At 52.2% G+C, this 25,635-nt stretch overlaps 1 protein-coding gene across 3 annotated transcripts; it reads left to right on the forward strand.

Moving 5' to 3' along the window:
- Positions 1-5,713: 5,713 nt before the first annotated feature.
- On the forward strand, positions 5,714-25,442 carry ABCC10 (ATP binding cassette subfamily C member 10; the record flags this gene model as incomplete). 3 transcript variants are annotated; one of them, XM_079713155.1, is made up of 21 exons in its annotated part: positions 5,714-5,877; positions 8,701-9,919; positions 11,083-11,310; positions 11,958-12,114; positions 12,343-12,452; positions 14,500-14,579; positions 15,208-15,379; positions 16,751-16,849; positions 17,269-17,458; positions 18,181-18,258; positions 18,421-18,615; positions 19,047-19,197; positions 19,392-19,581; positions 21,290-21,633; positions 21,950-22,119; positions 22,628-22,788; positions 23,073-23,326; positions 24,263-24,408; positions 24,506-24,603; positions 24,850-24,962; positions 25,289-25,442. In XM_079713155.1, 21 exons carry the CDS (start codon positions 5,717-5,719, stop codon positions 25,440-25,442), a joined length of 4,470 nt encoding a protein of 1,489 aa, XP_079569281.1. The 3 variants fall into 3 exon arrangements, with proteins under 3 accessions (XP_079569281.1, XP_079569279.1, XP_079569280.1); XM_079713153.1 differs by having other exon boundaries at positions 5,717-5,877; positions 23,061-23,326; positions 24,452-24,603; XM_079713154.1 differs by having other exon boundaries at positions 5,717-5,877; positions 23,061-23,326.
- Positions 25,443-25,635: the final 193 nt, after the last annotated feature.

Genomic DNA, 25,635 nt, shown 5'->3' on the forward strand with positions numbered 1-25,635 from the left:
AATTCATGGCAAGATGCCATATATTCTCAATTTATTTAGCATTAAACTTCAGAGTGAGATGTTGTCATCACAGGGCCATTATTAACCTGTTTATTTTAATTGAAAGATGAAGCATTTGACAAAACGGACTGACTTTGCCAATACACTTGAATGAATTAAAAGGACACTACAGGGGCTTCCCTGGTGGCGCAGTGGTTGAGAGTCCGCCTGCCGATGCAGGGGACACAGGTTCGTGCCCCAGTCCGGGAAGATCCCACATGCCGCGGAGCGGCTGGGCCCGTGAGCCATGGCTGCTGAGCCTGCCTGTCCGGAGCCTGCGCTCCGCAATGGGAGAGGCCACAACAGTGAGAGGCCCGCGTACAGCAAAAATAAATAAATAAATAAAAGGACACTACAAGGGGCTTCCCTGGTGGCGCAGTGGTTAAGAAACTGCTTGCTAATGCAGGGGACACGGGTTCGAGCCCTGGTCTGGGAGGATCCCACATGCCACGGAGCAACTAAGCCCGTGTGCCACAACTACTGAGCCCACGCGCCACATCTACTGAAGCCTGCATGCTCTAGAGCCTGTGCTCGGCAACAAGAGAAGCCCACGCACTGCAACGAAGAGTAGCCCCCGCTCGTTGCAACTAGAGAAAGCCCGCGCGCAGCAACTAGGACTCAACGCAGCCAAAAATAATAAATAAATAAATTTATATAAAAAAAGTACACCACAAGATTTGGATTAAAAATGTATATTTAAAATATATCAGGGAATTTCCTGGAGATCCAGTGTTTAGGACTCCTCATGCTTTCACTGCCAAGGGCCTGGGTTTGATCCCTGGTTGGGGAACTAAGATCCCACAAGCTGTGCAGCGTGGCCAAAAAAAGAAAAAAAAATCATAAACACATTGTAAATTTTCCATATATTATAATGGTTTGACATCTTTAAAAAAAACTTTCTGTCTGGGGAGAGACTGCCCCTCCCAAGATAGGTAATTCCTAAAGATAATAACTTGCCTACAAGCATACCTTTCATATGTAAACCAACCAATCCAGGGTTTATACCCCCAGCTACCTTCTTATCTAACTCTCACACACCAAACCTATATTTCCCTTACCCTAAATCATGCCAGGTCTACATGCCAGCTAACTAGGGACTACCCCTACAGCTTATAGCCCACCAAAATTATTCAAACTAGCCAATCCTAAACTGTTTCTCTTGCTCTTCCTTGCCTTTCTCATGGAAACCCCTATAAGGGCCATGGACTATGCTTTGCCCTCCCTCCTGTTCAACATTATTATCCATCAGGGAAATGCAGATTAAAACCACAATGAGATACCATCTCACACCCATTAGAATGGCTAAAATAAAAAAAATAGACAATAACAAATGTTGGCCAGGATGTGAAGAAACAGGAAATCTTACACATTGGGAACGTAAAATGGTACCAGTTTGTTAGTTTCTTAAAAAGATAAACATAAATTCACCATAAGACGTAGCAATTTCACAATTAGGTATCTGACTTAGAGAAATGAAAACCTATGTCCACACAAAGACTTTTACAGGAATGTTTATATCAGTATTATTCATAATAGCCAAAACTGGAGACAACCCAGATTTCCTCCAGTGGATGAATGGATATACAAAATGTGATATATTCATACAATATAATACTATTCAGGAATACAAAGGAAAGAAATGGAATGCAAGATTGGTTCAATATCTGAAAATCAATGAATGTGATCCATTCTATCAATAGAAAAAAAACAAAAATTACATGTTCATCTCAGTAGACAAAGAATAATTTTACAAAACCCAACACCCTTTCATGATAAAAACACTCAACAAATTAGGAGTAGAAGGGAACTTGCTCAACCTGATAAAGGTCATCTATGAAAAACAAACGGCTAGCATCATACTTAATTGTGAAAGACTGAATGCTTGGGGGATTGTGGTGGTGGGATGAATTGGGAGACTGGGATCAACATATATGCACTAATATGTATAAAATAGGTAACTAATAAGAACCTGCTGTATAAAAAAAATTCAAAAAAAAATGACTGGATGCTTTCCTTCAAAGATCAGGAACAAGACAAGATGTCTAATCTCACCACTTCTATTTAATATCGTAGTGGAGGTTCTAGCCAGGCTGGTTAGGCAAGAAAAAGAAATAAAAGGCATCCAAGTTGGAAAGGAAGAAGCAAAACTATTTCTGTTTATAGGTGACATGATCTTGTATATAAGAAATCCAAGGAATCCACTAGAAATTATTACAACTAATAAACAAGTTCAGCAAGGTTACAGGACCCAAGATCAATATAAAAAAATCTATTTTATTTTTATACTCCTGTAAACAATCCAGAATGAAAGTAAATATATATATATATGTATATATATATAAAAATAAGCAAGCCAGTCTCAAAAAGACAAATATTGTATGATTCCACTTACATGAAATACCTAGACGAGTTACATTCATAGAGACAGAAAGCAGAATGGTGGTTGCCAGCATCTGGAGAGAGGGGGGTATGGAGAGGTAGTATTTAGTGGGTCTAGAGTTTCAGTTTGGGAAGATGGAAAAAGTACTGTAGATGGGTAGTGGTTATGAATGTGAATGTGTTTAATACCACTGAACTGTACACTTAAAATGCTTAAAATGGTAAATTTTATGTTACCACAATAAAAAGAAAAAAGGAATGAAGTACTGACACATGCTACAACTTGGGTGAAACTTGCAAACATTATGCCAAGTGAAAGAAGCCAATCACAAAAACCCACATAGGGAGTTCCCTGGCAGTCCAGTGGTTAGCACTCGGCGCTTTCACTGCTGTGGCCCCAGGTTCAATCCCTGCTCAGGGAACTAAGATCCCGCAAGCCACATGGCCAAAAAAAACCCCAAAGCCCACATATTATATGATTCCATTCACATGAAAGTCTAAAATAGGGAAATCTATAGAGACAGATAGACTAAGGCTGGGGATGGAGGGGATCGAGGGGGAATAAAAGACGGATAGCTAAGGTACAGGGTTTCTTTTTTTTTTCTTTTTTTAGATGCGCTGCGCAGCAGCGTGCAGTGATCTGGCAGGGAGATGATGTGGGCAGGATGAAGCCTGGGTGAGGCAGGGGCTTTGCCCAGTTTCAGTCCTAGCCACACTTGTCCCTTTGCCCTCCAGCAAATTAACTTGCTGATAATTATGGAGTAAAGTGCAGGCAGAAAGGAGGAAGTAAGCCAAGAAGGGACCAGCTAGAGAGAACCTACTGCCTTGGAAAACCACCACCAAGGAGAGTTCTTCTTCATTTCAGAGGTACCTCCACTGCCCTCCCTTCGATCCCACCCCCTCCTGGGCAGTCAGCTGAATGTGCCCACCCCTACTCCCACCAGCTCCATGGGTGCCTGATATGCTCAGTTCACACCAGTCTGAAAACAAGTCAGTTTAAAAAGTTGTAGAAACTTCCTTTGGACATTTAGGTTTTGGAGAGGTTGGCCATCCTTCTACTCTATGGATTGTGAATCATCTAGTGACCAATGGTTTCCTCCTCTCCCTCTTCAGCTCTCCTCCTGCTACCTAGCTGTTACTCCAACAGTTCCCCAAAGTGGAAGGAAGGAGACAAACTTGTAGCTTTGGCCTCATTTTTCGAAACCATGGTAAAAAATTTCTCCTGGAAACTTGGTGAAACTAAGGGGCCAAATGATATTGAATGCAGGAATTATTTGTTTCAAATTGTCTTTCCTCCTCTATCTGGGAAAATGTAAATTGGTTGTTTGTGGCTGTCAGAAAGGATCCTATTGGTAGTATGACTCCTTTGCCAAAATTCTTACTGAAAATTAGGACACTGGGGTATTATGAAAATGAGGGGACCACCCCCTGCACCACTTTCTTCAGGTGGTCAGTGGGAACTCGGGCCCTCCTGGTGTGCCTGAACACCAAGTTGGCCATAGGTGGGGGTGGAAGGTGGTAAAGGAGGAGTAACCTTTAACAGAACCATTAACTGCCCCTCTCTTCAGAAGTGGTCTCTCTAAAGAGCCCTCCTGTCCTCTGGTTCTTAGGTTCCCCACAATTAACTTCACCCCATCCTGTTCATACACATGCAGTGAAACACATTTTAGCTTTGTATAGGACGATGTACTTGTTTATAGTGGCTAATGTAAACTTGCAAATAGCTCTGTATTGTTTAACTGTGTCCTGTGTTTCTTGCAACTAGATAATTAGATATAGTGGCTTGATCAATTCAAGTTAGATTTTTTTGGCAAGAATATTTTATTTTTCATAAGGAGGCACACAACTTCTGGTTGTCTCTCTTTTTGTGAGTTAGCAGCCATTGATGATCAATGCCTAAATGATCCATTAATTATTAGGGGGTGTGAAATGTACACCTACACTTCTAAATTTGTAAAAATAGGACCATTAACTTCATTTAAATATTTTTATTGAAGTATAGTTGACTTACAATGCTGTGTTAGGACCATTAACTTCTGACATTAGAGAATCTAATGAGAGGCTTCTTACTGAGATTAAATGGGATAATCATAGTTATTTGTTGAGCTACTTTTCTTTGGGCGCTGCACATACTTGTGCCAGATGTATACCAATAACATGCCCCTTAAACAAATAATAAAACTAAGATGCAGAAGTAACTTGCCCCAAATCACACTGCTAAAAATTGGTGGGGTCAGGATTCAAACTGAGGTCCATTGAACTAAAAGCTTATGTTCTGCCACTGCTTCCCTAAAAGATTTATTTTTTGCGTTACTACTCTAAGCAAGGCACTTGCACTTAGCACTGTAAATTAATTATTCAACTCTCTCAACACTACTTTGGTAGTGGTGTTATTGCCCCCTTTGTAATGACAAAGAAGCTAAGGTTCCTAGACGTTAGGCAACTTCCCCAAGGCCATACAGCCTTGGAGTAAGGAAAGAAATGGTTCCAGTGTCCGTAAGCGGCACGAGGCTCGCATGTTTGGTTTCCCATCGCTGTAAGCTGTAAGAATTAGAGTGCAATGCATGTGCCTGCTAGTAAACAGTAAACAGATGGGAGCGAGTACTCTACGTGACAGTGTATGGCTGACGCTGCATTAGAGCTGAGATCAGTGCACTTGCAAGTGTCCTGAGAGGCAGCATAAGCACGCCATAATACAAGGGGCTCGCCTCCATAGAGAGAGAGAGGGAGGGGGAGGGGGAGGCGGGGGGCGGGGAGGGAGAGATGCGCACGCGCACAGAAGCCCTGCAAATTTTGGGAGGTCATCCCGCCTCTAGGGGGTGCCACGCGAGCCTGGTCAGGGTCTAAGCCGGCAGCACGCTCTTTTGCTTCCACCGGTGCTGAGGATCTCGGGATCCGGTGGAAAAACAGCGTCTTCAGGTGAGAGGTTCCAGATCTCTGGGGGCGGGGACGCAGGGAGTGGGAAAAGCGGAGCCCGGCTAGGTGACCAGTCCAGAAAGCCGCCTGCTCCTGGGAGCCAAACCAACTCCCTTTCCACCGCTGAGGCAACGCAAGAACGGGCGGTGTCTGGTTTCGGGGCGGCAGCAAGGGAAGGTCCCGCTTTGTGGGCGGGGTTGAAGGCGGGGAGGTCCGACAGGGGACGCGCTGTCACTCTACTCCATCCCCGCTTCCTGGTCAGCGTCCCGCCCCCTCGGGTGCCGGCTCCCTGCCTGCGCCTACTTGGGAACGCGGATTCCTCTCTCTCTGGGAGGGTCCTTCCCTCCCTCCACCCTCTGCTTTCCTCTCAGGTGAGGCCTCCATGGAGCGGTTCCTGGCCCAGTTGTGCGGCACCAGCGCGTTGCAGCCGCTCCCTGTGTGGGAGGGGGACACCACCGGCCACTGCTTCACCCAGCTGGTGCTCAGCGCCCTGCCCCACGCGCTCCTCGCTGTGCTCAGTGCCTGTCACTGGGGCAACCCGAGGTGGGTAGAGACGGGTGCAAGACATCTGTCCTTGTGTTCCTGCAGACCTCACTCGAAACCCACATCTCCGCGGAAGTGTAACCGAAATAGTGAGATCTCTGGAGTAGGGGGCAAAAGTAGAATAAAATATGGGCATAACCACTTTGCAGCATTGTGGCTGTTTGAGGCAAGTTACCTGGCTTCCCTGAGCCTCATAACATCGTTGGGAGATTTAAATTAGATAATGCATTTAAGCATATAGTGCAGTGCTTGGCACATTTTTAAAGGCCTGATGCATGGTAAAAATCATCACTTTTGTAGATTTTCAGATGCGCAAACACAGTTGTCATGAATTGGAGGCAAAAGTGGGTGAGCAATGTTTTTAAGCCAAAAAGGTTAACGTGTGCCGAAGATGTTGGACCAATTTCTCACCACTTCCATCTAGGAAACCTCAGTGTTTCTAGGCTCAGAAAAGCATATGTACTCGTTAGAGAGGAAGCAGTCGGTAGAAAAGAAGAGCAAAATCAGAACCTTAATTCTTCCTGAATTTGGGGCTATAAGGTGTAGGTGCTAAACTCACCTTGATTTTGTACTTAGTTCCTGTATGTCTAGATATGGCTAAAGTTAATCTCACTCTGGCTACTGATAAGGCAGGAGGAATGTCTGGTCTGTCTTTGGGAGTCCCTAGTCTAATGGACAGACTATGTCCTTACCTAAGATGAGTTAGAGGATGATGAATCCCTTCCTTGTGTAGGAGAGGCTTCAGAATTGCTTGGTCTGGGAGGAATCCTGATTTGTCTCTTATGCAGAGACAAAAGTCTGGAGAGGGTTAGTCAGTCAGCACAGAGTGACACTGACTAACTGAGAAGGATTATCTGTGCTCAGAGGAGTATCTTTTAAAAGTTGGCCTAGTCCCTTGGGAACTCACAGTGTAAGGAGAAGGCAAGAAAGACCAACATGTAATCCACAGAAATTGTGGTTATCTCACTTCATTTAACAGATTTTTGCAAGGTGCTGAAAAGGTTTAGAGAGATCCAGAATCTTAAACAGGAAAGGACCTCAGAGGGCTTTGGGTCCAGACTCCTCACTGCTCACTGTGCTGATGAGGAAAATGAGATGCAGAGAAGGAAAGAGTCTTGCCTGCGTTCATAAGACTGGTTAATGGCCAGCTTGGAGCCACTGTTCCAGCCTCCAAGGGCTCACAGTGTTCTTCTGTCCCCACATCTTAGAAAAAAAGAATTATTAAAGGTTGACTTTTATCTGAATATAAACCCCTCCATATAACTGTGATCACTGAATTTTTTAAAGGAAGCCCAAAACATTTTAACCTACGATTAAAATTTTGAGTAACCCAGCCCTGCCAACGACACAGGGAATATAGATTTATATGTTTTTATATGAACCTCTTCTTATATGAACCTTCAAGGTGTTCTCATATGTACTGTTGCAGGTGTGTTTTCCTGCACTTGGTTTTTTAAAAAATTAATTAATTAATTATTGGCTGCATTGGGTCTTCATTGCTGCCCGCGGGCTTTCTCTAATCGCGGCGAGCGGGGGCTACTCTTCATTGTGGTGCACGGGCTTCTCATTGCAGTGGCTTCTCTTGTCACGGAGCACAGGCTCTAGGCGCGTGAGCTTCGGTAGTTGTGGCATGTAGGCTCGGTAGTTGTGGCTTGCGGGCTCTAGAACACAGGCTCAGTAGTTGTGGTGCACGGGCTTAGTTGCTCTGTGGCATGTGAGATTTTCCGGGACTAGGGCTTGAACCCATGTCCCCTGCATTGGCAGGCAGATCTTAACCACTGTGCTACCAGGGAAGTCCCCTGTACTTGATTTTTTTAAAAAATTTTATTTATTTATCTATTTATTTTTTTTTGGCTGAGTTGGGTCTTTTGTTGCTGCATGTGGGCTTTATCTAGTTGCGGTGAGTGGGGGCTACTCTTTGTTGTGGTGCGCAGGCTTCTCATTGCGGTGGCTTCTCTTGTTGCAGAGCACGGGCTCTAGGCGCGTGGGCTTCAGTAGGTGTGGCATGTGGGCTCAGTAGTTGTGGCTCGCGGGCTCTAGAGCGCAGGCTCAGTAGTTGTGGCACACAGGCTTAGTTGCTCGGCGGCATGTGGGATCTTCCCAGAGCAGGGCTCGAACCCGTGTCCTCTGCATTGGCAGGTGGATTCTTAACCACTGTGCCATCAGGGAAGCCCCCCTGTACTTGATTTTTAATGCAGGCAGATAACCCTTTTGTTTATTAAAAACTTTTTTTGCAAGCCAAGATGATACAAAAATGAAAATAGGTTTTTCTTCAGCTAATGGAGTCACAAAAATGATCCACACCATCTTCTACAACCATTGGAGAAACAGAGAGTAGAATATTCTGAGGCTTCAGAAAATTTAGGCTATAGTGTTAGTGTATAGAAGCTGTATGTAAGTCAAATTTTTATCCATCTAATAGTGCTTCGGATGAATTTAAGGGTTATTTTATGTAGATACTTTTGTAAAAATGAAAACTCATCTCTTAGTTGTTATCTGTAGGAAAATTTAGGTTTTGGGGTGTTTGTTTTTTTTGTAATTAGGGTCTTCATGTTCCGTACAACCTTAACTCAGAATTTTTTATTTCTGTGGCAAAAGAATGACAAGAAATGGTATGGGTAGATTAGAAAAATGGGTTAGATTAATCCAGGAAGATTTCCTGGGAGAAAAGACCCTGAGTTCCAGAGTAAAATGGGATGGAAATAAGGTATACAGGCAGGGAAGGGAGTTGATTCCCTCTAGGTAAGTGAGTTACTGGAAGTATGTCTGGGCCCTGAGTCAGCTGCGATATGCCTCCTTTTCTCTTTTCCCCCTTGTCCCCAGGAATCCAGGTTACATCCCGCGCTGCAGTCCTGGCTGGAGGGTCCGACTTGCAGCCTCCTTCCTGCTCTCCATTTTTCCACTGCTAGACCTCTTTCCAGTCGTTTTGCCACCAGGGGCAGGCCCAGGGCCCATAGGACTAGAGGTGCTGGCCGGGGGCGTGGCAGCTGTGGCCTGGATCAGCCACAGCCTGGCCCTGTGGGTGTTGGCTCATTCCCCTCATGGCCGCTCCCGGGGGCCCTTGGTCTTGACTCTGACTGCCTTCCTGCCAGCCCCAGCCCTAGTGCTGACCCTGCTATGGCACTGCCAGCGAGGCACACTTCTGCCTCCACTTCTCCCAGGGCCCCTCTCCCGCCTATGCCTTCTCATCCTGCAGCTGGCTGCACTCTTGGCCTATGGACTGGGCTGGGCAGTCCCTGGGCGACCACAGGAACCCTGGGCCCAGGAGCCCCTCCTCTCCGAGGGACAGGAACCCGAGGTAGCTGAAGGTGGGGAGAGCTGGCTGTCACGCTTTTCCTATGCCTGGCTGGCACCATTGCTGGCCCGTGGGGCCCGTGGAGAGCTCCGGCAGCCCCAGGACACTTGCCGCCTCCCCGACAGGTTGCACCCAACCTACCTAGCCCGTGTCTTCCAGGCACAATGGCAGGAGGGGGCCCGATTGTGGAGGGCCCTGTATGGGGCCTTGGGGCAGCGCTACCTGGCACTTGGACTGCTGAAGCTGGTGGGGACCATGCTGGGATTCTCAGGACCCTTGCTACTGTCGCTACTGGTGGGCTTCCTGGAGGCGGGGCAGGAGCCACTAAGCAGTGGCCTGCTCTATGCCCTGGGGCTGGCCGGTGGGGCCGTCGTGGGCGCCGTGCTGCAGAATCAGTATGGGTATGAGGTGCGGAAGGTGACACTTCAGGCACGGGGGGCTGTGCTGAACATCCTGTACCGAAAGGCTTTGCAGCTGGGGCCCAGACGCCCTCCCACTGGGGAGATCCTGAACTTACTAGGCACCGACTCTGAGCGGCTGCTCAACTTTGCTGGGAGCTTCCATGAGGCCTGGGGCCTGCCCCTGCAGCTGGCCATTACCCTCTACCTGCTGCACCAGCAGGTGGACGTGGCCTTCGTGGGCGGTCTGATCCTGGCACTGCTGCTGGTTCCCGTCAACAAAGTGATTGCCACCCGAATCATGGCCAGCAACCAGGAGATGCTACAGCACAAGGATGCGCGGGTTAAGGTGAGGGGCCGCTTGGGGTCCCTCAGTCATCCAGAGTCCCCAGGTCCCAGCATCCTGGTCCCCAGGTCCTCCCATGCACTGTGCCTGAGAGAGTGAGTGTGATCTAGAAGTTAAAAGCTCAGACTGGAGAAAGACAGACATGGGTTCACATCCCAACTCTACCACTTACTAGTTTAAATCACTTCAGACAAGTCACTTAACCTCTTTGGGACTCCATTTCCTCATCTGTAAAACGAGGATAATAATAGCTTGCCTCATAACATAGTTGGAGGATCGTATAAGATACTGCTTGGCAAGTGCCAGTCACAAAGTAAGCACTAAGTAAGTGTAGCCTGTTAGTAATATTATAGTATTAGCTCATGCAGCCCTAAGAGCAACCCTAGGAGGTAGGAAGTAACCTGTCTGGGGCCAAGTGGGATTTTAGTGTTAGAGCCAGGACCCAATCTCCCACCTCCTCATCTCAGGCACAGAGCACCCCACAACCGCATGTGAAGAGGCCTAGGAGAACCCCAGCTACCTCTTAGGGGTGGGCTGTGGGGAAATGAGTAGGTCTCTCTCCTGCCTGGGCCAACTCTAGGTGTGAGGGTCTGGCTGAGTCAGTTCTGGGTTCTGCAGTGATTGTAGTACCTTTAGAGAGGGGATGGTGGGCTTAGGGGTCCATATAGCGTAGTTGTCAACCTCTTACTGGAATAGCTCCGAGTGCTAATGGGGAGGGGGGTGTCTCTGAAAGCTGGTTATGGCATGAAGCCTTTTCCCCTACCCATGACAGCTATTGACTAGTCTCCAGGGCCACCTGGGAAGGCTCCCAGTGCCTCCCTGGCTTGCAGGCTGGGGATGTTTGAATGTTAGGATTCAAGGAGTTCCTCTGGCCCTTGCCCGTCTTGCCTGGCCCTGTCGTCTGCCTGACCCTGGGCTGTGGTGTGCCCTCCTACACCTGTATACTCCTATAGGAATAGTTTCCATACCACCCGACCCCCCCTTTACTTTCCACCGCTTCATCTAGGAAGGTGGGAGGATTTCAGCTCCAACCTGCCCCCAGCTGGAGCATATGGGGTCTCAGAATACTTGACATCTTGTGCCAGGAGCCTGGGGGAGACTGACCAGTGGAGAACACGCGTGAGCAGTGTCTCCACTTTGTACTGCTCTCTTGTCCCCACCCCTAGCTCATGACAGAGCTGCTGAGTGGCATTCGTGTCATCAAGTTCTTCGGGTGGGAGCAGGCGCTGGGGGCCCGTGTAGAGGCCTGTCGAGCTCGAGAGCTGGGGCGACTCAGGGTCATCAAGTACCTGGATGCAGCATGTGTGTACCTGTGGGCTGCCCTGCCAGTCGTCATCTCCATCGTCATCTTCATCACCTACGTCCTCATGGGGCACCAGCTCACTGCCACCAAGGTGAGGACCAGGAGGGTAGGGGACAACTGTAGGAATGCATGGGAGAGAAGCAGCAGCACGGAGACTGCAGTGGAGTGTGGAGTGAGGAGTGGACTGGGGCACTCAGTGCTGGCTGGGAAGGAGGGATGGAGGGTCCCTGGCTGCCTTATCCTTTCCCAACCAAGGAGAAATTCTCTGAAGGGACCTTTCATCTGGGGCCTCGGATATATAACCCTTCCCTCTGCGAAGGAATTCCTTTCTTTCCTCTCCTCTTCCTCTCCTACTTGTGGTTAGGTCCCCTTATCCTCATTCTGATGGCCTTGGAGGAAAAGTTCACGATCCAGTGCAAGGTGGATCCAGTGCTGGGTATAGCCAGGTGATGTTGCTACTTGGAAATTCTGAGAAGGTCTCAGAGTGAGCTAGGTGTGTGTGCTTATCAGGGAGCACCCTGGATCCCTGGAGGAGTATCTGGAATTTCTGGGATTCTTGGACTGGCCACCTCTGCCACCTCTAACCCAAGATTGTCCAGCTAACTCCTCAGTTTTGCTGCTGCCCTGTTTTCCCCTCCACAGACCTGTCTGCAGGGCCACCCATAGAGCAGGCCTTCAGATAATTCCCGAGCTTCAGGTGATGCTCCAACCCTTCCCCCCACCTTCGACCCCACTTAGGTGTTCACGGCCCTGGCACTGGTGCACATGCTTATTCTTCCCCTCAACAACTTCCCTTGGGTGATCAATGGCCTTCTGGAGGCCAAAGTGTCCCTGGACCGGATCCAGCGTTTCCTCGACCTTCCCAACCACAACCCCCAGGCCTGCTACAGCCCAGGTAATGGGAAGCTGGAGGGCAGAACCTGGCACAGGGGAGGAGGGAACTGTAGCCCCTTGGTTGCTGTACACAGATGCTGCCAAGGGGAGCCAGAGGCAGCAGAATTTAGGCGGGGCAGGTGGCCATTTCCTGGGGGAGAATCCTCAGACCAAGACTAAGGCTGAATTAGCCCTGGGCAGGTAGATTGGGGATTAGAAGCCCAAGCTCAGTGGCTTCTTCCTTGTTCAGATCCTCCGACAGAGCCATCTACAGCCTTGGAGCTACATGAAGCCCTCTTCTCCTGGGACCCAGTTGGAACCAGCCAGGAGACCTTCATCAGTCACCTTGAAGTGAAGAAGGTTGGTTGGTCAGACACCCTAGTAGAATCCCCAGATTAACGAGGGACATGCAAGCTCAGTGACCGATAAACAAGGACAGAGCCAATCATAGCAAGATGTCCCAGTGGCTCTAATTACTGAGGGAAGCACCAGAGAGGTTTTGGTGAGCAGGTTCTCATTGGAGAGGAGATGATACCTTATCTCTGAATGTCAGTTTTCTAACACACAGCCACTTCAGAGCAGTCACATCTCTCCCTGGTCACCAGACCATTCACATCTACCCAGTCCAGTCCAACAACTGCATTTTTCTCTCCGTGTCCCTCAGGGGCTGTCAAGTTCAGAACAGACTCCAGAACTTATCCAGCATCTTCCCCAGGCTAGGGACCTCCGGGAGAGGCCCAGCAGCCCCTTCTCAGAAGGATTTTGAAAATGGTATAGATAATCCTCTATTTAGCCTGGTGAAAAGGAATCACACCCTGTGACTCACACCCTGGCATACATCATCAAAGAAGCACTTGAAAGAACATTCCTGGCAGGACGGCAACTCCTCTTCACCAGAGTCCTGAGTTTTCACTCTCCCCTGACCCATGTCCAACCCTTTGCCCCACAGCTCAACCCAGCGTTCTCCAGTGGAGCCTGAACTGCCTCTACCGCATTTGGCTCATGTTTCTGGCTTGGGCTGAATGTTTTGTTTTTCCTCTTAGTTCAGGCAAGACAAGGCTGGAATTTTTGAAAGGAATTTTACTAATGTGTCATTTGGGGCTTTTTTGGATATAAGTCATAGAAACCCACTGGAGCTAGCTTAAGCCAACAAGAATTTGTAAGAAGGATATAGAGATGAATTGCAGAATCCACAGGCAAGCACGTGGGCAGATCTCAGCAGCAGCCCAGAGCCAGGCCTCGACTCGCCAAGCGGCTCCTTCCGTCTGCTTCTCTTTCTGTATCTGCCTCATTCTTCTCTCTCTGTGGACCTGCTCTCCACTGAGCAGAAGACAGGCCTGCAGAGAGCCCTTTCACTTACAGGCCACAGCCAGAAAGAGGGAGGCTTCCCAGGGAAGGGTCTCAGGTTGGTCTGGTGTCCACTTGAAGATAGGCTAACCCTGGCTGGCAGTGTGGGACATCACAGACAGAGCTGCTAGGAGCCCCACCTGTTTCTATGGAAGGAATTTTTTTCTGTTGTGTACAAAGAGATAGCTCCATGAATGTATGTTACAACTAAGCAAGGAAGGGAGCACAGAGAATTTTAAACTGCAAATCACAGAAATGGGTACCTGTGCAAAACATTGTTTTTGCCCTGAGCTATTAGAAATCTAGCTGCAGGGACTTCCCAGGTGGCGCAGTGGCTAAGAATCTGCCTGCCACTGCAGGGGACACGGGTTCGAGCCCTGGTCCAGGAAGATCCCACATTTGGTGGAGCAACTAAGCCCGTGCGCCACAACTACTGAGCCTGCTCTCTACAGCCCGCGAGCCACAACTGCTGAGCCTGCGAGCCACAACTACTGAAGCCCGCACGCCTAGAGCCCATGCTCCGCAACAAGAGAAGCCACCGCAATGAGAAGCCCGCGCACCGCAATGAAGAGTAGCCCCCTCTCACCGCAACGAGAGAAAGCGCAAGCACAGCGACGAAGACCCGACACAGCCAAAAATAAATAAATAAATTTATTTAAAAAAAGAAAAAAAAAAAGAAATCTAGCTGCAGGTGGAGTTAGCTAGCCCAGCATCCAGGCCCCAAAGCCTGGAGTCCTTCCTTCCCCTCACCCCATCCTGGGTTGCCTGCCTCAGAGCTTTCCTTGGAAGTTCTCGGGCAGTTTTCCTCCCATGCGCTCTGGCACACTGCTGCTCTCCAAAGGCCCTTCACAGTGAAACTGATGCTTCTCTGAGCGGAGAATAAAACACCCTACTCCCCTGGGGCCACACAGCATGTCACCGAGGCACAGCTCAGCCTGTGGGGTGGAGAATTCTTTCCCTCCAGGCTAACTGGGGCCTAGAGAGAAGCCTCCATGGGATGATTGCTATCCCAGGGCCTCAGGAGGGAGACCTGACACTTACTTGTGTGGCTTCCTTGCAGGGTATGCTGGTGGGCATCGTGGGGAAGGTGGGCTGCGGGAAGAGCTCACTGCTGGCTGCCATCGCGGGAGAGCTGCACAGGTAAGCAACTTCCAGCACCCCGTGTCCTCAGCTCTGCCCTTTGTCAGCACTGTCCTGGCCCCTGCTACATGGTGGACACCTTTTTAGAGGCCACAGGATGCCAGGATGAGCAAGACATGGTCCCTTTCTTGGGAGAGTTTTCAGTCTGTAAAGGGAAAGGAAGTGAAAGTGGGTTCTCAAAACCATCACCACAGAGTGTTAGAAGTGCTGTAATAGTGAGTGAAGAAATAAATGGAAACAGCCGGCATCAGCTACTCTTTCAGAAAGTGTGCTTGTGCACGGGAGGGATCCAGAGAGGAGCAGAGGTGTGAGGGAGGGCCTTTTTATTTCACGGTGAGAATGAATGAGTGCAGGGTGGTGGCCACACTCTCTTCTGAGCACATCGACATATGACAGCTGCTTGGCTGCAGCCAAAGAGCAATTTCTTCCCTTCCCAGTCCAGAGTGAGCCTCCAGCCTCATTAGGATCCCTTGACCTCAGTGGCTGCCAGTCTAGAGAGCCATGTGACATGGAGCGGGACCCTGTGTAAGAGACAGCAATCTGGAGAGGCTTCCGAGAGGCAGGGGCTGGGCAGGAAGGGGACCAGCGGGGAGCCAGCCTCCCATGCTGCTGGCCTGGCTCTCTGCAGGCTGCGTGGGCGGGTGGCAGTGTGGAGGCTGTCCAAAGGCTTTGGCCTGGCCACCCAGGAACCCTGGATCCAGTTTGCTACCATCCGAGACAACATCCTCTTTGGGAAGACGTTTAATGCCCAGCTGTACAAGGAAGTGCTGGAAGCCTGTGCCCTCAACGATGACCTCAGCGTGAGTGCCTGGCCGCCCGCTTCCCCGCGTCCCTAACACCGCAGGTCAGAGACTTGCTTCTCTGGGAAGGGGTTGCTTGTTCTCAGGCATCATTTACCCAGGACTGGCCATCAGGCTTTGATCCTCCCAGAGTGTCCAGCTTCTGCAGAGGGCCTGGGGGGATGGTGGAGACTGGGTGTTCCACACAGCAGCCGTGGGAACCCTGCAGCCTCTGGGACTAGGGGAGGGTTTCCTATGAGGCTTAGCTCTGTAGATCTGGCTAATGGTTCTGATTCAAGAGGCCTTCTCCCACCTCCCACTGGAAGAGTCAAGGTTATTCTAGAGAAGTCTGGCAAGCCCATCAGACCCCCCACATCCAGAATACTAAATTTAAGGGGGATGAGAGTCCAGCTTTCTCCCGTGACTTTCCTACCCAACCCCCATATCCCCTGCAGGACTGTCATCAGCACTACCCTGTCCAGGTAGATGTGGAACTTCCCTGGAAAGGAGGACCTTTGACTCCAACCATGGAGCATCTTATGTCCACTTATCATTTGTTTCTACATCAGGCATTTCCCAAATGTCTCCTGGATACAGGGAACTGTTCTGGGTACTAAGAAAAGAAATGAATCACAAAGCTTTTCCCTCAGGGGAGCCACCATCTAGTCGACCACAGGTGCTTCCTCTGGTATGGGGACCCCTTAGCTAAGGAGACCTCTCCCAAGGCCACAGGGTACCTCTTCCAAGGCTCGGGATACCTTCCTTCTCTAAAAACCTAGGAAAGTTTCACTTTGAATTTGGCCATCTTCATCCTTGCCTGTTAAAAAGGCAGGGTAGTGAGTGTGACGGAGTGGTTAAGGATCTACATTCGTGTCCTGTCCTTTACTAGCTGTGGAATGACCTTGGGCAGGGTACTTTGAGCTTTGGTCTCATCTGTGAAAATGAAATAACGTCAACTTCATAAGGTTGCTGTGGGGGTCAGATGAGATGATGCCTGTAATGTGCTTAGCACATAGAAAGTGTTCAACAGGGGACTTCCTTGGCGGTCCAGTTTTTAAGACTCCACGCTTCCACTGCAGGAGCCATGGGTTCGATCCCAGGGCGGGGAACTAAGACTCTGCATGCTGCGTGGTGCAGCCAGAAAAACAAAAAACAAGAATAGGAAAGCTTGTTAAAAATTCCTAAAGAAAAGAAAAACATGTTCAACAAATGCTCTTTTTTGTTGGAGTTGTGGTTTGTCCCCTCTGGCCCACATACCTCAAATTCAAGTCCAGTCTCCTCAAGCTCCCTGGCTCTCTGACCCCCGCCATCTCTTCCCTGCAGAGGGGTAGGAAATGGGGTGGAAAGTACTGGGGGGCTCGCTGACCAACACTGCGGGGCCTGTCCTGTCAGATCCTGCCTGCTGGGGACCAGACAGAGGTGGGGGAGAAGGGTGTGACCCTCAGCGGAGGACAGCGGGCTCGGATTGCCCTTGCTCGTGCCGTCTACCAGGTAAGTTGAAGATGGGGGAGCCTGGAGCCTCGGGAGCTCGGCTGGGGAGGGGGCAGTGTGGGGATATTTTCATCAGCATCCAGTTTCTTCCCTCCCCCCTGCATGCTCCTAAGGTGTTGGTCCCTTGGCCATCCCATCCCCCTTTTTTAGATTGAAGGCAGAATTAAAGGCCCTTTAAAAAGCATTATGTGGCTTGAGGCACTGGGACTCAGCAAAGCTGAACACTGGCCCTGGGGCACTGGCCTTGCCTAACTGGAGGGAAGTCCACCCTCTGGTCTCACCACCTTCTTTACTGCTGTAGGGGTAGCCCCAGAGTTCCTCTCAACCGTATTCCCGGATGGCCTCAAGATCACGTCCTAGGAGAGGTCTGGGTTCTGGCCAGAGGACTTGGTATCCATGGTGCCCCCACCTCTCCCTAGGAGAAGGAGCTCTATCTCCTCGATGACCCTCTGGCCGCTGTGGATGCGGACGTGGCCAACCACCTGCTGCACAGGTGCATCCTGGGAGTGCTGAGCCACACCACGCGGCTGCTGTGCACCCACCGCACTGAGTACCTGGAGAGGGCTGACGTGGTGCTGCTGATGGAGGCTGGACGCCTCATCCAGGCTGGTAATGTGGGCCACCAGGGTGGGAGCCTGGCTGAGTGAGGGAGCCATCTGCTCGGGTGCGACAGATGGATTGTCAAGTGCAGATTCTGCCACCCCCTCTGTGTGTTATCTGGGCCCCGTCATACTTCTGTCTAGTGGGAGACCCTCTTCTGCCTTCACAAAACTGGTGTGAGGAACAGAGAGCAGGAGGGAAAGGAGCCTGTGGCTTTGTGACGCAGGCTTTGTGACTGGGAGCTTTGAGAACTTAGAGGCCCAGGATCTCAGAGAACAGTTTGATGTCCTCGGAGAAAGGAAAGCAGTCAGGTTTAGAATGATCATTTTATTTAAAAACAAATAAACAGAAACTCTGATGGATTATTATCCAGAGGGACATGACCATTGGCATGTTCACTGGAGAGAAACAGAATGAGGCTCCACCAGCGGGTTAGGAGTTCCAGGAAGCATGAGGAGAAAGCCCAGCGGTAGTGAGAGGTGCCTTTGGACAGGCTTCCCACAGGTGGCCGTGACTCTCCTCCCAGGGGTGAACATTTTCTGTCTGTGCTGATCGGACTCCAGACACAGAGGGATGGACTTGATGGTCCTGCTCAGGGTCTGCGGGTCCAGGGCATGGGTAGGTCAGGGAGGGGGTCCAAAGAGCATGGGAGGTGGATTGGCTCACATGTTTAGAAAGGCATAGAATATACCCAGAAGAGCCCCCTCCTAATCTCCCCTGCTGCCTTCCAGGGCCCCCTTCTGAGATCCTGCCATTGGTACAAGCTGCCCCCAAAGCCTGGGCTGAGGATGGACAAGAGTCTGACCCAGGTACGGCCCGGGGTGAGAGGAAAGAGCCTGCTTTTCGCCACCACACTTGTAGGGAGATGTTTCTAGGAAGCTTGCCTGCCCCTGAAAACACTAAGGTTTTCAACTGTCATCTCCTGTAAGCTTAATTCCACCACCCCCACCACCCACCTCTCTGATTCTCAGTCACAGCCCAATCAGTACGGAACCCAGAGAAAACAAAGGAGGGGCTGGAGGTGGAGGAGAGCACGTCTGGCCGCCTGCTGCAGGAAGAAAGCAAGAAGGAGGGCGCCGTGGCCTTCCACGTGTACCGTGCATACTGGAGGGCCGTGGGCTGGGGCCTGGCCCTTGCCATCCTCTTCTCTCTGCTCCTCATGCAAGGTAGGAGTAAACCCTACAGGCCTTCATCGCACCCACAGCCCTGTCACCTAGGTCCCCATCACATCCATCACCTTGTACTAATCGTTACAAAGCCCAGACACTCACCATGTGTGGACGACAGCTGGGCCAAGAGACATGTCCCCAGTTCTGAGGGTCCCAGGGACCGGGAGCCAGAGGGGAGCAGGGATGCTCCGTAGCCATCTTCTGACCTGACCCCAAGGCTGACTCTCGTTCTGCAGATTCAAGATCACGCTCTCCCCAGAGCTGAAGGGTGATGGGCCCAGGAAAGAAGTGCACACTGGGGAGGACATAAGGTGGGGACGGCTGGGGAGGAGGGTAGAAACCAGAGTCGAGAGCAGAGGAAGGGGGTGTCTGAATAGAAAGAAGAAGATGAGCTGTCTGGCAGCTTTCTCCTTCCCATCCCCACCCAGCAACCAGGAACTCGGCTGACTGGTGGCTCTCCCACTGGATCGCTCAGCTGAAGGCAGCCAAGAATAGCTCCCAGGAGGTGCCAGCTCCCACCAGCCTGGGCTCCGCAGGGCCACTGTCTGCCCAGTTGCTCTTCTTCCCCGGAAGCCTCTAGTGAGTGGCTGGGGCCAGGAGCAGGCCTGGGGCTCTCAGAGTGGTTGCCAGGCAGGGAGTGAGTTGGGGGGCTGGTGTTCCAGGCCCTGTGTCTCCTGGAGGGTGGGGAGCAGTGGCGTTGGGGAGGGGCGTGGGGAAGGGACCCCTGAGTGGCCCCACTTTTGGTTACCCACAGCCCCCTCCCCACCACCCAGCACCTCAGTGTTCCCACTGCCCAAAGCTGCCCCCAATGGCTCCTCAGACATCCGTTTTTACCTCACCGTGTATGCGACCATTGCTGGCGTCAACTCCCTCTGCACCCTTCTCCGGGCAGTGCTCTTTGCAGCGGGCACCCTCCGAGCAGCCGCCACCCTGCACCGCCGCCTGCTGAGTCGAGTCCTCATGGTGAGGGGATGGGAGGGTGGGGGTGGCATGGGGGGCCTTTCCCGGTACCTGGGCTCCATCAAGGGCCCGTCCCCCATCCTGGTCCTCAGGAGAAAACAGCCCCTCACAGATGGGTGCAGCACTTGAGACCTGGAGAGGCCAAGAGCAGAGCAGCTGCCTGGGTTCAAACCCAATTACTTAGGCCTATAGCTTTCTCATCTATAAAGTGGGGAGAAGAGAATCTTCCTCAGATTTACTTCCGTTTTTTACTTCAGGCGCAGAGGACTGAGTTAATCACCACTTAGTTCATGTGAGATCCCTTTTTAATTTTATGTATTGATCCATTCCTATTTATCTGCAAACCCTGTTTTCATTTCCTCTCCTTTCCTTGATAAGCAGCCATCCTAGATGTGTTTAATATGTATCTTTTTGGCTTTTTGCAAAATGCCTGTGTTTTGTGTGCACATAGTTTCATAAATGACATTCCTTTTCTCACAGTTTTTATTTAGAGCTTTTCTAAGGTCCATCCCTGTTGCTGTGTGTATATATAGTCTGTTGCTTGCCCCATAGGTCATTATGAGGATTAATCAGTACATCGAAAGTGCTTAGGATAGTGTCTGGCATATACAGGGCCCAATTACAATTATTATTAACGATGTTATTATACGAAGCTCTTTTTTTGTCTGTTATCTTATTAGGGCCTCATTATAACCCTTTGAGGTGGGTACTATTATGCTCATTTTACAGATGAGAAAACAGGCTCTGAGAGTGTGTGCAACCTGGACAAGGCTAGTTCTGTGGCCGTGAACCCAGGACATGTGGGTCTTTCCCTTGCCTCTCCGGGAGCAGCTGCCCACTGTCTGCCCACATCTTCAGGCTGTGAAGGAATTAATTTCTCATAAGCTGGCTTTAGAAAATGCTTCAGCAAGTCTTTTGACCTAGTGCCCTGCCTTAAGATAGGACTGATCCCCAAGTAAAGGCAGAGAGTTGGGGGACAGGGAAGGCAGAGAAAGGGAAAGCGTCTGAGACCGTACTTCCCAATAGTGAGTAGCCTAAATAGCTAGGAGTTACCAAGCACCTGCTCTGTGGCAGGCAGACCCTACTAAGCTCCTGACTGCTGTCTTTTTGGCTTCAATTCTGCTGTCAGCCCCGGGAGGTGCAGTTTCATTACTATCCCCCTTTTTGAGATGAGGGACAGGGGCCTTGAGGAGATGAAGCCCCCTTACCTGGGGTCTCACATCTGGTAAGTGGCAGGGCTGGAATCCAAGAAGCAGTCTGACTCCGGAGCCTGAGTGCTTGACCGTGGGGCAGTGTGGACTTTGACCGCTGCCCTCACCACTCTGTCCCGCCACGGGCAATCAGGATGTTCCTCCTAACATCTAACTAAATCTCACTCATGGCCTGAAGACTCCATCTTCTGGAAAGAGATTAGCTGCCTGCCCTTGAAAGGGGGGTAGGCACATCTAGCACAGAAGTAGAGGGGTGGCCCGCCTGGCCTCTCAGGGCCCCCACTAGCCAGAGGGATGGGAGAGACTCTCTCTTTCCCACCTGGGGTATTCTTCCTCTAAGCTCCTCCAGCCCCCCCTCAGTGCCCACAGACTCTGGGGACACTTTACTCCTTTCCTATTCTCTACCTTCGGCCTTTCCCCCCAGCCCACCTCCCCCAGGGGCTCCCTCCATGGCTTCTCCGCTGGCCCCTGCCCTGGCCCACCCACACCCCTCCTCCCAGGCGCCGGTGACTTTCTTCGACTCCACCCCCACGGGCCGGGTCCTCAACCGCTTTTCCTCCGACGTGGCCTGTGCGGATGACAGCCTGCCCTTCATCCTCAACATCCTCCTGGCCAACGCGGCAGGCCTGCTGGGCCTCCTGGCTGTGCTGGGCTCTGGCCTGCCCTGGCTGCTGCTGCTGCTGCCGCCTTTGAGCCTCATCCACTATCGCGTGCAGCGCCACTACAGGGCCTCCTCAAGGGAGCTGCGGCGCCTGGGCAGCCTCACCCTGTCTCCTCTCTACACCCACCTGGCCGACACCTTGGCAGGCCTCCCTGTGCTCCGGGCCACCGGGACCACCTACAGGTGTGTGAGGTCTGCCTCCTCCAATCAGTGGGAGGGGGTGAGGTGCTGGGGGGAGGGGGGAAGAGGGACCCCTGAGAAGAAGGGGGGCGGGTCTCAGTCTCCTGAGAAGGGAAGGGTGGGTGAGGACATAGGGGGAAGAGGAGAGAAACAGAAAAGGGGGAGAGTGACACTGAGCAGACGCCTACGAGAGCGCACATTGGCTCCTCTGTACCACTGAGGTGCGGCCTGTGGGCGTGCAGGTCAGCTCTGAGGAGGAGGCATTCTACGGGCAGGGCGTCTGGACGGGTCTGTGCAGCTGTAGCGTGGCTTCCCTTAGGTTTGAGGAGGAGAACCAGAGACTCCTGGAGCTAAACCAGAGGTGCCAGTTTGCTGCCAGCGCCACGATGCAGTGGCTGGACATTCGGCTACAGTTCATGGGGGCCGCAGTGGTCAGCGCCATCGCAGGCATCGCCCTGGTACAGCACCAGCAGGGCCTCGCCAACCCAGGTGCCGCCCCGGGACCCTTCACTCTCACCTCAGAAGTGTGTTATTCCCAGCACCTGCCCCAGACCCCTCCCTGCACTGCCCCCCCACCACAGCCCCAAGCATTTTCACCTCCCATCCGGGGTTCCCTGTGAGGATATGTTGTAATTCTCATCACCTGCATTTTAGAGTTGAGGAAACTGAGTCTCAAGGAGTCACTCACCCTGGTGGTCATGGATCTGGGACTAGTCAAGTCTTCTGATCTCCGCCCCTCCGTGCTCACCCGTCCTCAGCACTTAGCAACCGGCCCTATAGCCCACCTGCCTTCCACCCGTCCTCCCTCGTAGCCTTTCCACTCTGCTGCAGCCAGCCTCCTGTGGGCCTGGTCTGGCTCCTGCATCTTCCTCCTTCAGTGCCAGCTTCCTCTAAATGCCCACGGTCCACAGCTCAGGGTTCGCCCATTCTGCCCAGCCATCCCCACACACATCCCAGCATCCAAGCCTCCCCTGGCAATCGTGTTCCCTTCCCCCAGGACTCGTGGGCCTGTCACTGTCCTACGCCCTGTCCCTGACGGGCCTGCTCTCCGGCTTGGTGAGCAGCTTCACACAGACAGAAGCCATGCTGGTGAGCGTCGAGCGGCTGGAGGAATACTCCTGTGACCTGCCCCAGGAGCCCCAGGGCCAGCGGCCGCAGGTAGCCTGCACCCTCATCCCAGCCTGGGTGCTAGAACCCTGAAGGATCCTCCTAACGGCCCCAGTCTCTCCCCCAGTTCCTTTCCTTGTGCCCCTCACCATTTTTCTCAGCTCCTGTACCGTCCCTTGTGATCTCCCTGATTTTTGTGTCCATCCCCCCATCACTCCTCGTTTCCCCCACCTCTCCTCTCACGGCATCCATCCCTCATTCCTCTCCCTTCCACTCTCCTCATTCCTCCCCATCTCACCCATCTCCCTCCCTCTCCCACCCACGGACCCCACCAGCTGGGCATTGGCTGGCTGAGCCAGGGGAGCGTGGAGTTCCAGGATGTGGTGTTGGTGTACCGGCCAGGGCTGCCCAATGCCCTGGATGGCGTGACCTTCTACGTGCAGCCTGGAGAGAAGCTGGGCATCGTGGGCCGCACGGGCTCTGGCAAGTCTTCCCTGTTGTTGGTGCTCTTTCGGCTGCTAGAGCCCAGTTCTGGGCGAGTGCTGCTGGACGGCGTGGACACCAGCCAGCTGGAGCTGGCCGAGCTCAGGTCTGGGGGAGGGAGGAGAGGGGACCAGACTACTGGCACTTAGAGGAAGGCCCAGTTAGGAAGGCTTTATATAAACTCAGGGCAGACAGGGTTGATCAGGAGGTGAGACGGAGGATGGGACAAGCAGGCGAGGATAGTGAGCTGCCAGTGCTCAGGTTGGGGTTCATAGCTGTGGTCCTAAGGTTTTCACCTTCCCAGGTTCACCTTGTACTTCCCAGCATACACCTTCCGCTCTAGACCACCAGTCACTGCGTCCTGAGTCAGAGCCTCCCAGGTGCTGTGACCTCGGGCTTGGCAGGCGGTGCTTGGGACAGCTGGAGACCTGGGCCAGTTTCCTCTGGCCACAAGGGGTCTCATCTGGAGCTAAACACCCCTCCCAACCACGTTGCCCTAGTATCATTTTTTCTGAGTTCCATGATGTGGAAAAAGGTAGGGATGCTCTGTCCTAAAGTCCATTACTGATCCCAGGCCCTGGCCCTGGCCTTCCTGCCTTCTCTTCTAACCTGTGGTGGCCATAGGTTGACCATAAGGCTCCTCAGGACCCAATTTCAGGCCCGCTTCCAACCTTGAAGCATCCTCTACCCAGTCATTCCTTGGTCCCCTCTGGTCATTCTTGGCCATCCACTGCTGTCCCTTGATTGGAGTCAGTACCATACGGTTTAGCTCATGCTTGTTCTGTTTTGCCCCTCAGTTAGGTGTAAGCTCCTTAAGGGCAGAGTCTAGGCCTTTGGTTCCTTTGGTATTCCTCAGAGCACTGGCACAGTTCTAGGTACATGGCTGACCAAGCAGGGAACAGGATGGGGGTTATGTTCAGGTCTTATCCCCAAGCTTTTCTGGAGGGCTGGACCTATAGCTAAAACCTGTGCTGGGAGCAGAAGTGGCCACATCTCCAGCCAAGACCCCCATGTCCTGTCCTGTCCTGTCCTCATCCCCCAGATCCCAGCTGGCTATCATCCCCCAGGAGCCCTTTTTGTTCAGTGGAACTGTTCGGGAAAACCTGGACCCCCGGGGTCTGTATGAGGACAGGGCCCTGTGGCAGGCCCTGGAGCAGTGCCACCTGAGTGAGGTGATCGTATCTATGGGTGAGTTCTAGGTCCTATCCTGCATGGTGGCAGGAGTGAGCAGGGAGGGGGTTGAGGGAGGCTCAGAACCCGGGGGTGAAGATGCTGCGCTTTGCAGGTGGTCTGGATGGTGAGCTGGGCGAGGGAGGCCGGAGCTTATCTCTGGGGCAGAGGCAGCTGCTGTGTCTGGCCAGGGCTCTCCTCACAGATGCCAAGGTAAGACAAGAGGAAGGGACATTCGAGAGGGCCAGGAAGAAGGCAGCGGACATGGGAGGGGTGAGGGGTGAGGAAGTGGACTGGGGAGAGGTCTCAAGGGGCCTAGTTAGTCTTTCTTTTAGAGCTGGAGGGGGGGAGCTGTGGGCTGGCCTGAGCCAGACCAGGAGGCGGGGGCTGGGGCTTATGTAGCAGCCACGGCTGACCCTCTTCTCCCTCCTCCCCCCTCATCCTCTCCACACGGTCCAGATCTTGTGTATCGACGAGGCCACAGCAAGCGTGGACCAGAAGACAGACCAGCTGCTCCAGCAGACTATCTGTAAACGCTTTGCCAACAAGACAGTGCTGACCATCGCCCACAGGTGTGTAGGCATCCAGAGTGAGAATCTAATCAGGGGCTAAGGTATCATGGACCCATAGCCTCCCTTCCTTTCAGAAACCCCAGGGGTCAGGGCTCTAGAGATTCCAACCCTCATGAATCTCAGCTCCGTGTTCTCCAGGCACCGACCCAGGCCCTTTGTAGCGCATTGTCTGAGGGAGCCTGCAGCCCCTCCCCTAGCACAGAGCCAGGGGCTGAAGCCTGTGGGGCAGGCTGATGCTGTCCAGAGGAGAAGAGGAGGGAAAGCAGGTCAACTTTCTTCTAGGGCGTTGTCCTCCATCCCCACGCTGACCACCCTCTCCCACGCAGGCTCAACACGATCCTGAACTCGGACCGGGTGCTGGTGCTGCAAGCCGGGAGGGTGGCGGAGCTGGACTCCCCCGCCGTCCTGCGCAGCCAGCCCCACTCGCTGTTCCAGCAGCTGCTGCAGAGCAGCCAGCAGGGAGCCCGCTCCTCTCCCTGAGGGCCCTGAGTCCCCGCCCCACAGGGCCTCCCTCTGTCCTACCCACTGCTGCCTGGCACAGGGGGGCCTACCGCTTGTTTACACCCCTCTGTGGCTCTACCTCTCTCTCACCTCCGCAGAGGGGAAAAGGGTACCCTGGGTTCCTCTTTACAAACCACTCCTTCTCGGGGGCAGAGTCCCGCGGCTTCCCCAG

The sequence above is a fragment of the Hyperoodon ampullatus genome (genome assembly GCF_949752795.1).
Source record: "Hyperoodon ampullatus genome assembly, chromosome: 10".
Classification (NCBI taxonomy): Eukaryota; Metazoa; Chordata; class Mammalia; order Artiodactyla; family Ziphiidae; genus Hyperoodon; species Hyperoodon ampullatus.